The 15843-nt window shown below is 41.6% G+C and overlaps 1 protein-coding gene across 1 annotated transcript in view; it reads left to right on the top strand.

Annotated features, from left to right (window-relative positions):
• Window positions 1-15843, top strand: part of galnt16 (UDP-N-acetyl-alpha-D-galactosamine:polypeptide N-acetylgalactosaminyltransferase 16) — a 38241-nt gene that overhangs the window by 1269 nt on the left and 21129 nt on the right. Inside the window, exons 2-5 of the mRNA XM_023396364.2 lie at window positions 9570-9751; window positions 11269-11367; window positions 11469-11536; window positions 15747-15812. Coding sequence (XP_023252132.1) covers window positions 9570-9751; window positions 11269-11367; window positions 11469-11536; window positions 15747-15812 — 415 coding nt within the window. The remainder of the gene's footprint in view (window positions 1-9569; window positions 9752-11268; window positions 11368-11468; window positions 11537-15746; window positions 15813-15843) is intronic.

The raw sequence follows: 15843 nt of genomic DNA, 5'->3' as shown, positions 1-15843 counted from the left end.
ACCCCCGAGCCAGAGAGGAACCTCAAGCACCCGTAAGAGGCTTTCCATAAGTCCTGCGCGTCGTGCGCAAACGCCTTGTAAACCACATTATGCTGAGACCTTCCTTGGATTGCACATGTGAAGTGAAAAACACGGGCTTTCGGAGCAAGAAGAGGCATCCGTCCTCTGCCCTCCTCTGCCCCCACAGTCTGTCATTACAGGCCTGTTTCAGTCGGGTCAGGTCTGAATCCGCCTGGCGTCGCCTGCGCCAGGAGAGCGGTGAGAACGAGCTGTGGTGCACGCTGGGAGTGTAGGTGTGGTGGTCGCCAGGCTCGGCTTGGCAGCAACCTTTCCGCACGGCCCGAACAGAGAGAATGCTGGGACTGTTTCTGGGTCCACGCCAGCTCAGATGAGCAGATCTGCTCTACTTGGCTTCAGGGGTTTCTGCTGCATGAAGTGGAGACACTGAGACCTGTAGCTTGAGCTTGGAGTCTGAGAGTGAAGAGGACTGAGCTGCTGGAGGCAGAATAGATCAGTCCATTGACAAAAACAAATAATCAGTGGTTGTTGCGACCTTTTGCAACCTTTAAATCTGTGTGAAATTCAAATGAAAAAGTGGGTTTTGTTGCGTTTTAAAGAGAAACACATCACAATATTAAATATTTACTGGTTCAAGCTTCTTAAATATGAGAATATTCTGCTTCTCTGCTGCTTTACATCGCTGAAAACTGAATATCTTTGGGTGGTTGGACATTTTCTTGACTATATGATCAACTATTAAATGGTTATAATGGTTATTTTCATTATCGATTGATCATCCGATTACTGTCTTGATTAACCGATTAATCGTTTAAAGTATAAAATGACATAAAATAGTGAAAAATGCTTCTTACAGCTCAAGGCGACACATTCACATGCTTATTTTATTAGAGCGTTGGTTGGTCTGTAATGTATGATCATCGAAACCTCATATTTAAGAAGCTGGAACCTTGAGAAATGATTAAAAAAAATGATTCCATCAATCAACTAATCAGCTAATCATCACAGCTCTAGAGTAAATGCCACCAATTTGATTATTTGAATCCAGTGTGCACAACTTTTCAGCCTGATAAAAGTCTGTGACTGTAAACGTGAAGGTAAATCTCGTTAAATTTCTATGAGAATATGAGATTTTCATGGGGGGGGAAACAATGTGGTTCTTTGTTTTCCCTCTGCAGCTGCTTACAGCTATACGACCGCTCCACAACCGAGCTGCCAGACAAATCAATTAAACATGTATATCCAACTGTATTTCTAGGAGACGAGGATTGTTGAGGAAATGCAGCTCACTGGAGCCTTTTTTCACAATTTACTAGACCAATGAAATAGTCTCAGCTGTGGCCGAGGACGTGCGCCAACATGTTGGGATGTTTCACCCCCCCGGCAGGAGAGAGAATCATTAAAACGCTGTTCACAGGATTAAATAATTCAAGGGCAAATGGCAAACGGTGGAGCTGTTGTGGCATTTCTGCTACTGAAGCTGAAACCGTGGTTTTTGCATCAGTGTGTGAACGCCGGCCAAGAGTGTGGTGGCGTTTCGGGAAGATGCGTGCAAACAAATATGGAACCACTCTGAATAATCCGATTGTGGTGGGGAAAGAAAGAAAAGAAAAAAGGGGGTGTTTCATCTCTGCAGGGAAGTTGCCGGAAACTGCAACAAACATCACCTCTAATCAGATCAGTCTTTGAACTGTACACTTTGAATATGATCTTTTTTTTTTTCTTTTTTCTGATGTAATCTTGGATTTGCTCAGCGAGGTCGTTGACCTTTGTCACCAAACTGAGATTTCCTCGCTGTAGTTTGTTCAGGTAATGTGACCCGGAGCTCGGAGGCTGCCAGCTCCACACGACAGGGTCCAACAGTTCAACCACTCCAGGCTGCTGCAGAGAGAAATCGCTCTCCCTCTCTCTTTTTGTCGTTCCTTCTGTCCTTACCTCCTCCTTCCTTCATTCCTCTCCTTTCCTTTCTCTCTTAACTTCTCCTCCTTCCTTCTTCCTCTCCTTTCCTTTCTCTCTTAACTTCTCCTCCTTCCTTCATTCCTCTCCTTTCCTTTCTCTCTTAACTTCTCCTCCTTCCTTCATTCCTCTCCTCATATTCTCCCTCTTTTTGTCGTTTCTTCTGTCCTCTTCCTTCCATCTTCTTCTTTATTTTATTCTACTCTCTTAAAAAATACGTTGGCTCAACTTAAAAAAAAACAATTTAGCCATTATTGAGTAAATCCCAAAAGACTTTTATAGTTAGACCAACTCAATTACTTTAGTGATGCTTTGTCATCTAAAAGCTTAATTAAGGTGAACCAACTTAATTTTAATTAAAAAGTTTTGGTGACATTAAGTGACCAAATTACTTCATTTACTAGATACGCCACAAGTTGTACTAACTTAATACCTCTCTATTGTTAAGTGAAGGGGAAAATGTTGCTGCACAATCGATATATATTTAAGTTAAGTCTTAAGTTTTTCTACGTTTTCATTTTGACCAACTTCTTAAAATACGTTAAACAAGTACATGTAACAAACTTAAGTTTTTAAGCTGTAAAAAGTCTTGATTTTAAGTTTTACTCACTAACACCATGAATCATTTCTTCCTCTCCTTTCCTTTCTTAACTTCTCCTCCTTCCTTCATTCCTTTCCTCATATCCACCCCTTCCTTTCTTTCCCCCATAAGTCCGTTCATTAGCAGCATTTGATTCACTGATGACATCATCTGTGAAATGTGTTTGCACCGACTCCACCGACTTTTTTTTTCTTCCCCTCCTTCATTTCCTCTGCTGAGTGGTCTCATTTCCCAGCAGCACTCTTCCCACAGCGACAGTGTGTGAACGCCGCTCTCTGTCTAATTCTATTTGAACCTTCACATCAGCGGTAATCAGCGGCCTCTCTCTCTCTCTCTCTCTCTCTCTCTCTCTCTCTCCCTCTCTATCTGACCTGCACATCTGCCGCCGTGGCCTGAACATCAGCAGTGGACATGTGGACCGCAGAGCCACGTCCAGCCAATCACTCTGTCAGTTCGTCTTTATCCTCGGCTTTCATGCGATGTCACGGCTCCCATGTGTTTTCTAAAGCACAGATGAGACCAAAAGATTAGGAGAAGCTTGTCATATTTTTAATCTATTATTTGACATTGAGTAGCTGTCAGTGCTCAGCTCAGGCCGCTGGGTTGGGCGCCCAGACTTTTAGACCCTTTTTTCTTTCACTAACCTGGCAACGTGGATGAAGCATGTGACCATATAAACAGTTCATGAGAGAATTGGGTTAAATGAGCTCTCAACAGTCTTGTTTGAGCTCAGATTAGCTACATTTTCCACTAGAGTAATGCACACAAAACTTGGACGACATTGTAAAGAGAAAAAAGTCACTGATGCCGAAACCGTTTGGGAACTTTTATTAGCTGCACACATCATCACTTTTTGTCATGTAAAAACCCTGAAAACATGAATTTCTAACATTAACATGCATCATCAGGAACTGTGAAACAATCCAAGTTAAAGTTCATAAAAACACATCCATTAATGAATTATTTATGATTAAGAGTTTAACTTCAGCTAATGTGTTTCTACAGCTCTGTGTGGGCGTTGTATTTGATCGACAGCGGCATGATCACGCAAGCAAATGACCCCATGTTAAATCGTGTTTGAATCCTGCTTCCTGCTCAGCCCAGAGAAATTCATGACACCACATTTTTCCATCTAATCTGGACCCGGCTCAAACGAGAAATAAGAGGAAATACAGAATGTGAAATGATCTGAAGTGAAAACTGTCTTAATGTCTCTTCTGGGCTGGATGTAAACAGATCATAACTAGGACTCAAACCCGCAACATCACCACTACACGATCTGATATGATGTGTGTCCTCGGTGGGACCTGGTCGTCTGTCATCACAGACTCAGAGCCGCGGCGCCGCTTCATCTCCAGCCAATCAGGCAGATTTGACTTTTAAGTGATTTGTTGAGTCTTTTTAAACTGGGCTTGAAAAGAGGCAGCGAACACGTGTTCGTCTCCCAGACGAGATTCATATTTAATTCAGTGGACCGAGCCACAAAGTGCCTCCTGTTATTTCTGTCTTACTATCCTCCGAGTGCCGTTTTCTGTATTTAATCATCATGATACTTTTGGATTACCAAAGGATGTAAGGTTTTGGAAGGAGGTCTGGACTATAAAGAGTAAAACACCTTTTCTATCTAATGCTGCTGGTGAAACTGGCTCAGATGAAATGTAGGATACAGTTGAAGAAATAACCTTTTAATCGTATGAAGCCAGATGAGCGTAAACTAATCACATAACTAAAAATGTTAAATATACTCTTCAACCACTTGTTCCACTCTTCCTCCATTTGTTGTCCTGGCCTGACTCTGTCATCTTCTTGCACCCACTTCCTGTCAGAAAAGATGAAACTGCTCGAATGACTAGTGATAAATATAGACGTTTCCCTGCTCGTGTCCTTTCCCAGGTCCTGAATTCCTGTGCACCGGCTTGTCCATCAGATCATACAATTAAATACGTGTGAAGCTGTATGATTCTAATGGGGTTTTGCTGTGATGGATATTTAATTTATACACTGATAACAGCTTGTGAAATGAGATGAGTTTTCTATGTTTTGCTTGCGGAGGAGCCGTGTTGTTAGACATATCTTTACATAATACGCAATAAGTAATTAGATGTAAAGAAGATAGAAAATTGTATTTCTTATTTTTTGTCGTCAAAGATGCTCCTGAAGTAGCAGAGTGAAGTCAAACATGTTGGTCATTTCACAGATGATTTGATTGACTGAACCGTACACTGAGGTCAACATGGTTAGATAACTTCACATGCACTCCACTGACATCCGGCTGCAGATGTCACCGTGCAGCCTGCACAGACTTTCAGTCACATATAATGATGCCATGAAGATGTACTGATTTGTGCCCAGATCTTATACTGCTGCTCATATGTTCGTCAGCATAAATGTGCCCACATGTCAGACAGTGATAGTAAACCTTATGTTTAAATGCATGTACATATTGGATGAGGTAGAGAACAGTATGATTAATGCACTAGCAGTAACTTTACTGGTACTGTTTGATTTTTATTTTAAATAAAACTAAATGAAGTTAAGTAAATCCAGTTAGAGAAATACTGATAATACAACTTCATATGTAACAAGATAAAAAAAAAAAAAGCGTTTTACGATGCAGCATGAAATACCCGGATATAAAGTGTAAGTAGTAAAAGTGCCAGAACGAGCAGCAGCTGCTGCTATAAGCCCGTTGGCACAGGGTGTAAGTGAGAGTTATAAGATGCTAGACAGGTGCACGTAAAATATAATATCATCAAATACAGAAGAATTTCAGGAAAGAGACAAATGTAAAGAAAGAAGATGAACTGATCTTTTGCAGTGTAGAAATACTCAGACACAAGTATAAGAATTGATATATACTTAAAATACCAAAAGCAAAAATACTCTTTATTTAGAATGGCCCATTTCAAAAATAATATACAGTGTGTTATTGGATTATATTGATTCTTACATCGCTTTAATATTGCAGCTGTTAAACTGGAGCTAACTTTAATTACGTCATATTCTGCTGGGTAGCTTCCCTTATGGATTCCCCCCAGGGATCAATAAAGTATAATCCTAATCCAAAATACTACATCATGCATTATATGTTGATCATATTTTGTATTATTAATCTGAATCTGCAAAGTAACTGAAGTTATCAAATAAATGTCATGGAGTAAAAGTAATAGCAGAGTGCTCGAGTAAATGGATTTACTTTAACAATTCATTCACTGAATCAAATAAAATAATAAAAAAAATGTATATAAAATAACATAAAAACCTTGGTATAATAAGTTATATATACTGTATTAAATAAATAGATTAATTAATAAAAATAAAAAACTATAGAAATACCAGCCTGTACAGGTTGGTGTTGAATTATGGGTAGCCTGTAGCTATGCCGTTGTTAAGCTAGCTGGTTTATAGCGTCTATATTAGCATACGTTTGCTTTACTTTTACCAACCTACAGCGGGTTTTCTGTGATCTGTGGTAAATTATCCGGTTGTCGCCTCCACGGTAGGATGATCTGATCAAACAAAGTGTGTTAGTTTGTGTAAATCAGCCCCTTAAATGTGTGTGTGACGAGCTTTTGGCTAAAGTGCAGGAGCTAATTTAGCTGCTAGCGGTGAGACAGGCGGGGGTTAGACGATTCAAACCTGCATTAACTGCTGTTTTGCCCTCTTAAAGCGGCTGTAGTCACTATTTTTTATAATAACACAGTATCAAGTGACATAATGATGAATTGACAGTGAATTATCTCCTGAATCTGTAGCTCTCATCAGCTCTACAGAGGTGATAATGAGTTTCAGCTCATTGTTTATTTGTCCCGACCACACCTTCACTATTCAGGTTCACTCTCACTGATTCTCATTGTGTAGAAACTCTAAAAAAAAAAATATATATATATATTAAAAACCCCCAGCTGAACTCTTCCTGCTCCCAGCACCAGGCTACAGACACAGTGAGGTGAACTTAGTGGAGCATGTAGCAGCTAAAGAGCCACATATTTCTCTCAGGAGTTGGTGGAGACCAAAGCCAGAGCTAAAAGAGACGAAATATGAGCTTACATTCATCTGGTGGACACAAAAATGAAAGACAGGGTGTGTATAGTGAGAATTATTATACCTTTAGATTAGTGGATTCATAGTATCCCACAATGCACCGTGAAAAGTAGTGTCACTAACCAATCAGTATATGTATGTACCATCATGCATTGGGCTCGTGCTGAAAGAAAGAAAACAGTGCAGAGAAAAACACCTCTAACTATTTTCTGACTTTTTACAGAGCTAACATTTAACCTAGAAAATAATAATAATCAAGTTATTGATAAATTATGAAAATAATCTTTTGCAAAATATACAGCATAAAGCCTCAATCTCAGCTTTGAAGCCAACATAGACAAGAAGTCCTTAAGCTACTACATGGACCAGGTGGTGTAATCTTCCGTCAGCTTCTCTTCCCAAGGTGAAAACTGAACTTTGAATCTCAGTAGTAGTCTAGTCGAGGCTTCGTAGCTTATAGTGAATCAGTTTTAATGATGGACGGTGAAAAATTGTGTACAACCAATGGTCACTAACCAAGTAATATACTGTTTATACCATCATGCATTGTGCTCGTGCTGGAAGAGAGTGTTTCCGAAAGTGTTTGTTCATTTTGCCAATGAGCTCTCTATTGTCAGTGAGTGAGATTGACTGCTGGATGTGTAAATAAGCACCTGTTTAAAAACTTCATTATATCAAATGATAAGGTGGTAATATGTTAATATGTGTTCACACGTTCAAAAAACACAACATTGACATATTAACACCTTTATTAAGATGATATCACGAACATGTCAGCAGACAGTCTAACAGGTATTTTACGCCTCCAATAGAACCAGAGCAACTTCAGCATTCATTTGGAGTCATGTTTCTGGCCACCTGGGGATTTAAGTCTAATATTCTGGGTACTTTTAGCTCTGTTTTGGGTCTCCACCATTTAAATTCTCCACTGTGTTCACCAGTCAGCCTCTAGCTGCGTCCGTCTGCTGTTTGGTGCTGGGTTTTAGTAGAGCTTTAAGTCTGTGACGTGAACAGTGATATCAGATCGCTCTCTCTCTCTCTCTGTGAGCCGAGCGCTGCAGACGTGTTTGTGTGTGAATCTTTGAAACTTTCGGGGGGTGGGGGTGGGGGGGGGGGGGGGGTGGAGCTTCTCCCCTGGAGAGACTGAAAATGAGATCACTCTCACCTGAACCTGCTCTTCTTAATCCTCCATCTACACCGGCTTTTAATAATGCAGCACAGAACAAAGCCTCTGCCTTTCTTTTTCTTTTTCTTTTTTTTTCTTCTTCCATCTGTCCATCTTGCTGTTGTTCCTCTTTGATGAGGGCTTCTCTCGTGCCTCTATGTATTCATCAGCTGTTTTAACCTCCCGCTCACCCACCCCAGGCTGCCAGCGAGTGTTAAACCTCCTTGCAGGGGGAAAATTCATTAATTACTGAGGATTTATCGACTGTGTATTCTGATTTGATGAGTTTCCATCCCATTTTGTTCTGTTAGCACTGACACGGTGACCTGAATAATAAAATAGCATTTAAGTTTGAATCATTTGGCTGATACGTTTTTCTTCAGACTGCTTTAAAGGTTCGTGCGATTGAAGGCTAAATTAGCAGAGGAGGCGTTGGACATGGGTGAAACAGCTGACTGGTTGATGTGGCCCGCCGAGGCTTAATTAAAATAATAAGCCACAATTTTGATAATCTATGAATTGTATAACACATCTGCACACGCTCCCAAAGCTGTTTCGCTTCTCACATCTTATATCATTGTAAATTTGAATATCTTTGAAAGCTCATTCTTGCCCCTGAAAACAGAAGCTTACAATTATTTTCCATCATTGATTATTCTTTAAATTATTATTTTTTGATCAGTTGATGAATTGTTTAGTTTATAAAATGTCACAGAATAGCGAGAGTCAAAGAACAAATCTTCACTCTGTGTGTTTGGTCCCAAAACTCAATGATATTCATGTTGAAACAAAGAAGGAAAATATCCAGTTTGATGAAGCTGCAGTAAGTGAACGCTTCAATTAATAGTTTCAGCTCTTGTGGTTTGAAAAAATAAAAACCCTTTACTAGCTTTTTTCAGGGCTTTCAACCACATCTCCTGGTTTGCAGCTGAATATTTCCAGGTTTTAGGATTTTTAGTCAAACAAGACAAGAAGCGATTTTCTCACTATTTTCTGACATTGTATGAATCTACATTTAATTAAGAAAATAGATAAATAATACAAATCAAGTGATTAGTCAATTATGAAAATGATCCTTTGTAAAAATATACAGCATAAGCTTTAAAGTTTTCCGAAAAATGGAAATTTGAAGGTCTACAATCTGCAGAGGAAGATCATGTGATATGATCAAAAGCTCCAGAGCAGCTACTCCATGGACCTGGTGGTGTAGTGTTCCCGTCAGCTTCTCTCTCCAAGGTGAAAACTGAACTCAGAGTCCAGTCTAGTCTTTACAGCGAGTGGTGAATCAGTTTTAATTGGAAATAATAGAATAGTGTTTGTGTTTTATTTCTGTTTCCACTTCAGTCGAAGGTTCAGTCGGTCTTTTCCAAAGATCTGTGACCTGAAGGTTTGTGAAATTCATTCAAAACCAACAGCGGGATTTAAAAAGACGTGCGCCGCCTCTCCTCCTGAGCAGCTTATTATTAACACACACAGCTCAGATACGAGGAAGCTGCACTGAGCCCGTCCGCGGTAATAATGGAGGTGTCAGAGGAAGAGCTTGTTGACAGAAGTGATGGCGGCGAGAGAGCAGAGTGTTGACACCGAAAACCAACTCGTGCTGATGTGTGTGAGAGACGATTTGTGTTTGTATGTCACAACATTCATCATTTATTCTTCCTTTGAATTCAATTTTTTACCGTTTACTCTGCGTCGTCATCGCCGCCGAGTCTCACCTGTTGATATCGCCCCTGTTTTTCTGGCTGATGCGAGACTGTAAACACACCCTCGCCGTGTCCTCCGCAGGTGACCCAGCCCCCGCGGCCCGAGCAGCAGGGCCAGCTGCTGGGCGGCTTCGATGAGAAGGCCTACCTGGCGGGGAAACAGCTGAAGCCGGGGGACGACCCGTACAGAGAGCACGCTTTCAACCTGCAGGAGAGCGACCGGCTGGGCAGCGAGCGAGCCATCAGAGACACCCGACACTACAGGTGAGCGGGGTCACAGCCGCGGCCCAGGTGCTGTCTGTCTGCTTTGATCTGCACAAGTGGATCAGGGACTAATCTGAAGCTCAGGCTGCACGTGGATTTATAGTGGTTTAGGAAACTCTGTCTCATACACTTGCAGGTAGTTTAAGGGTCAAATAGGCCTCACCTGACCTGTGCATCCTGGATCCAATCACTTCCACGCAGACACAATATAAACACTTAGTTTGATACCAAGAGGCTTATTTTGAAGAATTGGAAACCGGTTTCTAAGACAGAGGATGGTGAAATGAATTCCTCAGCACCTTCAGAAAAACATAGAATAAAATAGTCTTTTAAAAGATTGAGGTCCGTTTATGGACAATTTGAATAAAGACACAGACTTAAAACTTATATGACGTACCTGCATGTGATTTTTGCGGCATCTTTATGCATTTCATGAAATTAAATCTGCAACTTTTATAATATATTACAGTTTTTCTAACTGCATAATCGATTTTGTCATTTTTTAAGCAAACATTTATCTTTTTCCAGCTTGTCAGATATAAAGATTTGATGCTTTTCTTTGTTACACACGAGAGTAAACAAGATATCTTTGGACTTTAGTGTTGGACTGAAGCATTTCAGCTTGTGCCCCATTCAGACTCCATTTACCTCAAAAGTAGGTGGTTGTGCTGGAAACTTTGCTTCTACGTGACTTTGAAAACTTCTTAAGGCGTCGTCTTGCTCTTTGGGAAACAGTTCATAGATTCATCGATAATGAAAATTGTCATTAGATGCAGATCTAGTGTTTTCTGAACCTGTATTTTTGGGTGGCAGGTTGGCTGTTACTCAACAACGTCCTGGAAACAGTTCCACAGAGAAATAAAATTACAGGAACAGACATAAGTGAGTCATAAACAGAACAACATAACAGACAAACAACAAGGTACAAACTCCATTAAAGCAGCTGGAAGCCGTTAAAAGACAATTATACAATAGCTGTGTTTAGTAATGAGACGAGTTCATATGAGTTTATACAACAAAGTCATCAACTCACATGGAAACTCAAATGAGAGAAAAAGAAATGAAACACAAGAATAAACTTTAACTTACCTTCTTTTCTATGAAGCCAATCATTTTATTTCTTGTTGTTTTTCTGCAGTAAACAAACAGTGAATTAATTGCTGCACAACAACAGAATCAGTGATGTGCGATATTTCATCCTCATGCTTTCTGACCCGGGCTCAGAGCTCCCAGCAACAGGTAGCAGATTAAAGCAGAGGGTCAGAAATCTCGGCAACCGTTGCCAGGCAACCAGCTATTTCCATGTCACTACAGCGACAATGCTGAGGCGACTCCAGAGGGTACGGCCGCTAATCACAGCTGCCCAGCACCCTGCCCAGTGTGTGTGTGTGTGTGTGTTCAGTGACTGGATGTTTCTGTGTGCGAGACGACTGAAAAATGTAACACACACACGTGATTTCTGAAGAGAGGGAAGTTAAACCCGCTCACACTCTGTGTTATATTCGTCCCCTCTGCAGATGCGCCTCTGTGAATTATGACGCCGACCTCCCCACCACCAGTATCATTATCACTTTCCACAACGAGGCTCGCTCCACTCTCCTTCGCACCATCAAAAGGTAATGAGGTCGAACATAAACGGTCTGATTAGACGGCAGCAATAACACTGACTCATGTTCCTGCCCTCTCGTCTCCATCTCTCTCCTCCTCCCTCCCTCAGCGTCCTGATGAGAAGTCCTCCATCTCTGATTCAAGAAATCATCCTGATAGACGACTTCAGCTCCGACCGTGAGTTTCTCTTTTACTTGCTGCCGGTTAAAGCTGAAAGCCAAGCCAAGCGCAGGTTGTTTCTGGGAGTTTGAGAGTTTTTAAAGCAGCTTTAATCAATATTTTTATATCAACAATGGATCACGTGACTACTAGTATGTGAAAGGTGCAGTGGCGGAATGAGACACTTAATTTTACCGGGAGATTATGAGGCGTAGCGGCTCACCTCATAATCCTACGCCTCCTGCTGTGTCAGTGTCTTTCAGCTCATCGTTTTGGTTTTTACGGCCTTTACAAACTTTACTGTTCCAGCTCTCTCTCTCTAACTCTCTCTTCATTTGCAGCTTTAATACTTCCCCAAAAAAAGAGAAACCTACTGCACACTACCACACAAAGTTGGCAACTAGCTGGTGAACAGCAGCCAGATGTTTCAGACCAAAAACAGAACTAAAAGTAAAGTGACTATTTGGGCTTTAATTCTCCAGTTGGCCTCATAATCGCCTCTAAATGAACGATATTATGTTGCTGGACGTGTAAACAGCTTTAAAGCGTTCACCATATCAACTTAAAAGGTGGAAAACAGATAATGTGTCAGTGGATAAAAGGACAATATGTTAGTCTTGTGTTTCCGGCTCGTTTCTTCCCGCCCAGTGCGGCTAAAAGAAGTTAAATTGGGTTTAAATGAGACTGTTTTTGTCACTAGCCGGAGGAGTCCTGCGGTTTAGGGGTGAAAGCGCTGTCTGTGAACGCCTCATCTCTCCGCCGTCGCTGTTTAACAAAGGCATAAAATCCCCTAAAGGATAATGTAAGAAAAATGATTTACAGTGCTGGCAGTGTGTGGAGAAGCCTTTGAAGCAGCATCATCAGGAAGACAGACACGTTTACAGACAATTAAATGAAACAGGGAAATTATTAATGAATTAATGATTAAAATAATAATAAAAAATTCCCTCTGAGGTTGTGGCTGCACTGAAGGAATTTGGGCTCGCTACCTGTAATATATTAAGTCTGGGCGCCAGGTGTTGCCAGCTCTTATCACTCTGCCATCTGCTGTAAATATGTGGGATGCAAATGTCAAAGGAATATTCCAGCAGAGGAGAAAGGCCCAGTAAGAGGAAAATGTAGGCGGAGGATAATGTCAAGAGACCGGACAATCAGACACTGATTCAGAGGTGAGAGCGTCCGGAGGATTTGCTCACGCCATGACAAGCTGCTCACTCTTCATGTAGAAGCAAATTAGCAGTTTAATTAACCTTGACATCAATAAAATGAGGAGGTGAATCAGTTTAATAGCACCATAAAGAGCGGGGTTATGTTTTTATTCAACTGACCGGGGATTGTGAAACTATAGGATAACCACGTTTTTCTTTTGTCAACAGTCAGCAGGAGAATTACATGAGCTCATGCTTCTCACTGTCCACAGCGCTTTCTGTAATTACCAACACATGCATCTTCTATCTGCGGGAACAGCACAGCGACCTACATTCACTGTTGCACACACACACACACACACACACACACACACTCACACACACACACACATATATAGATGCAGACACACTCGGAGGTGTCATAGCTGGCCAGACATGTAAACAGCAGTGTCTCAGCAGCAGCAGCAGCAGCAGGAGCGCTATTAGCTCACTAATGCCTCGTTGATTCTCCCTCTGCTGCTGTTGCCAGTCTACCTGCACCACGACGAAGCTGCTGCACCAACACGCTCTGAATTATCCCGTCTCTGCCAAAATGCCCTCGGGCAACACTTTTAGCATCATCTCTGTTACGGAATTTCAATTTTCAGTGTTAATTATCATGTGAAAACACACTTTGGTTCCAGTCGGTGGCTTTGACTCGAATAAGCCTCCCATCCTGTTCCCTCTTGCTCCTCTCCGTCGTCTCCCCGTGATGCCGCTTCCTAAAGCTGTGTTTTATTAAAAGCCTCCGTTCTCCCACGCTAAGAAAAATAAAATAAAGCTGCCGTTTAAAGCAGGATGTCGAGCATGTTCTCTAATATCCAAATCACTACATGATGTTAGACGAACACGGATTATTTCTTGGAGATTGTTCACACAACTTCAACGAGATTATGTAAACACATTGCAAAATACAGTCCATAAATTAGATAGATAGATAGATAGATAGATAGATAGATAGATAGATAGATAGATAGATAGATAGATAGATAGATAGATAGATAGATTAGTTTAATTCATTTTAAAATGAGTCGTGTGATTGACAAGTTCATAAACTAAAGCCAAATATTCAAATGTCTGTTTGTGGTGATTTTCAGGTCATGTGACTGATTGATGTCGGGTCTGAGATTTCTAATGTTACATCGATGTTGGTTTGTTTGAAACCATTTAACGTCCTTATTCAGTTCTCTCAGAGCGCAGTGTTTCCCACGTTCAACTTCTTAACACTGCAAATACGACAATGTTGAAATACCCGAGAGTTAATGAGGCCAACAACAATATAACTCATGGAGGATTAGACAGAGTGGCTTGTTTTTCTTATTGTATAGTTTTCACATGACTCGAAACACTGATAAAACGCGATACGACACGGAGAGTTAAGACGGAGCTGCTGTGTCCAGAGTGCAGGTGAAGTTCAGCCAAGGGGTGAGAGTCGAGCTGATTGGTCGATAGATGTGACCTGGCAGGCAGACATCGAGAGGAGGTGGAGGTGGCGGTGGGGGATGTTGGTCAACAGCGGGGGGAGGGGAGCCTCCTGCCTTAGTGTAATCCTGTTAAGGCTCGCCTTAATCATAAGGACACCATCCTTAATCAAGGACAGTGATCTTAACAGCAAGTCCAGACGGCAGCATGTGACTCCAATAGTGTCGGGACGAGAATACACTGCAGTAACCACTATGAGATAAAGTTAACAGTGCGCTATTGTGGCAGTTTGGGTCAAAGAAATGAATTGAATTTAAAAGGAAGTTTAAAAAAAAAAAAAAAATCCACCAAACTGCAACTTTGGATCCACTGTTTTTAAATTTGATAAATTCATGCGTAGAATATGTTAACATATCCCTTTTCCAGTTTTCATCAGCTTAGAGTAGTTTATATAGTTCCAGCATTGCATCATGGGAAAAAAAATCAAAAACCAAAACCAAAATCTTAAATTTTTGTAAGTAGTCTTGTATTTTTGTTGTCCTCTGTTTAGTCTTTTTTTTTTCCTGTGTAAACGTACTTTATATTCAAATTATGCACAGTATGCAGTGACACGCATGTAAATATAGAAAGTATGCAAGCACTTACTTATGCATATGCACGCACACACACACACACACACACACACGGACACACACGGACACACACACGGACACAATCTGGCTAAAAGTATACAACATCTGCTCAGTGGGTGTGACCTCTGACTTTGTGCTCTTCTTCACTTCACCACACACACACACACACACACACACACACACAAAACATACACACACACACAAACATACACACACACACACACACACCAGCTGTCCCCTCTGTAGGAGCACTCCCGCTCTCACATAGACGACAGCTTAAATGCAAACAAACAGGTTTGTACACACAACAAATTTAATGAAACAGGATTACAACTTGTCCTGCTCGCTCCTGTCAACATATGGCCGTACCGCTGCTCGGGGGGGGGGTGTTGAGGGTCTGCTTGATCTACCCACAATCCCTTAGCAAGATCACACTCACTCTCGGCTGCTAATGCTAATCCTCTCAAGCTCGTGTGTTTACCTGTGTTTGTGTGCTGATTGTGATGTCCCTCAACAAAAGGCCTGCGCCAGATATTGCTCATGCAGGAAAAGGCAGCGGATGAAGGGGACCGAGCTGCTCGCTGGGTTTGTTTATGGAAAATGGATTCTGAATTGAATTATCCAGTGAGATGAAGCTCTTATGTTTGAATCACTCTGAAATGTGCACTTTCTTTTTGTGTTTATGTGTTTCTGATTATTTGCAGCACTGATGGATGTTGTGATTGAATGCGATGAGTTGAGGTCATACTGCGCTGCGGTGTCAGTGGCCTTTCCCGAGTGTGTGTAATGTGCACAACTACGTGCTCGAGTGCCCGTGTTTATGTGTGTTTAAGTGCTCTGAGTCGAGCTAAGAGCGGGAATGTGGTGTGTTTGTGGGTCCGTGTGAGTGACAGAGTGTGAGGCGAGGCGGCGAGGGGAGATGTGTTTTTCTCGGTGTGTGTTCTGCTTCCACCATAACATCCCATCTCCTCTGCTCTCCTCCTCCAGCTGAGGACTGCCAGCTGCTCTCTCAGATCCCCAAAGTGCGCTGCCTGAGGAACGGCAGGAGAGAGGGTGAGTGGAGGGACGGGGGAGACCGGAGGGT

The sequence above is a fragment of the Seriola lalandi genome, unplaced genomic scaffold (assembly GCF_002814215.2).
Source record: "Seriola lalandi dorsalis isolate HSWRI2012SDOR001 ecotype SW California unplaced genomic scaffold, Sedor1 jcf7180002054976, whole genome shotgun sequence".
Lineage (NCBI taxonomy): Eukaryota > Metazoa > Chordata > Actinopteri > Carangiformes > Carangidae > Seriola > Seriola lalandi.
The sequence above is the reverse complement of the archived record's forward strand: the minus strand, read 5'-3'. Positions and strand labels throughout refer to the sequence as shown.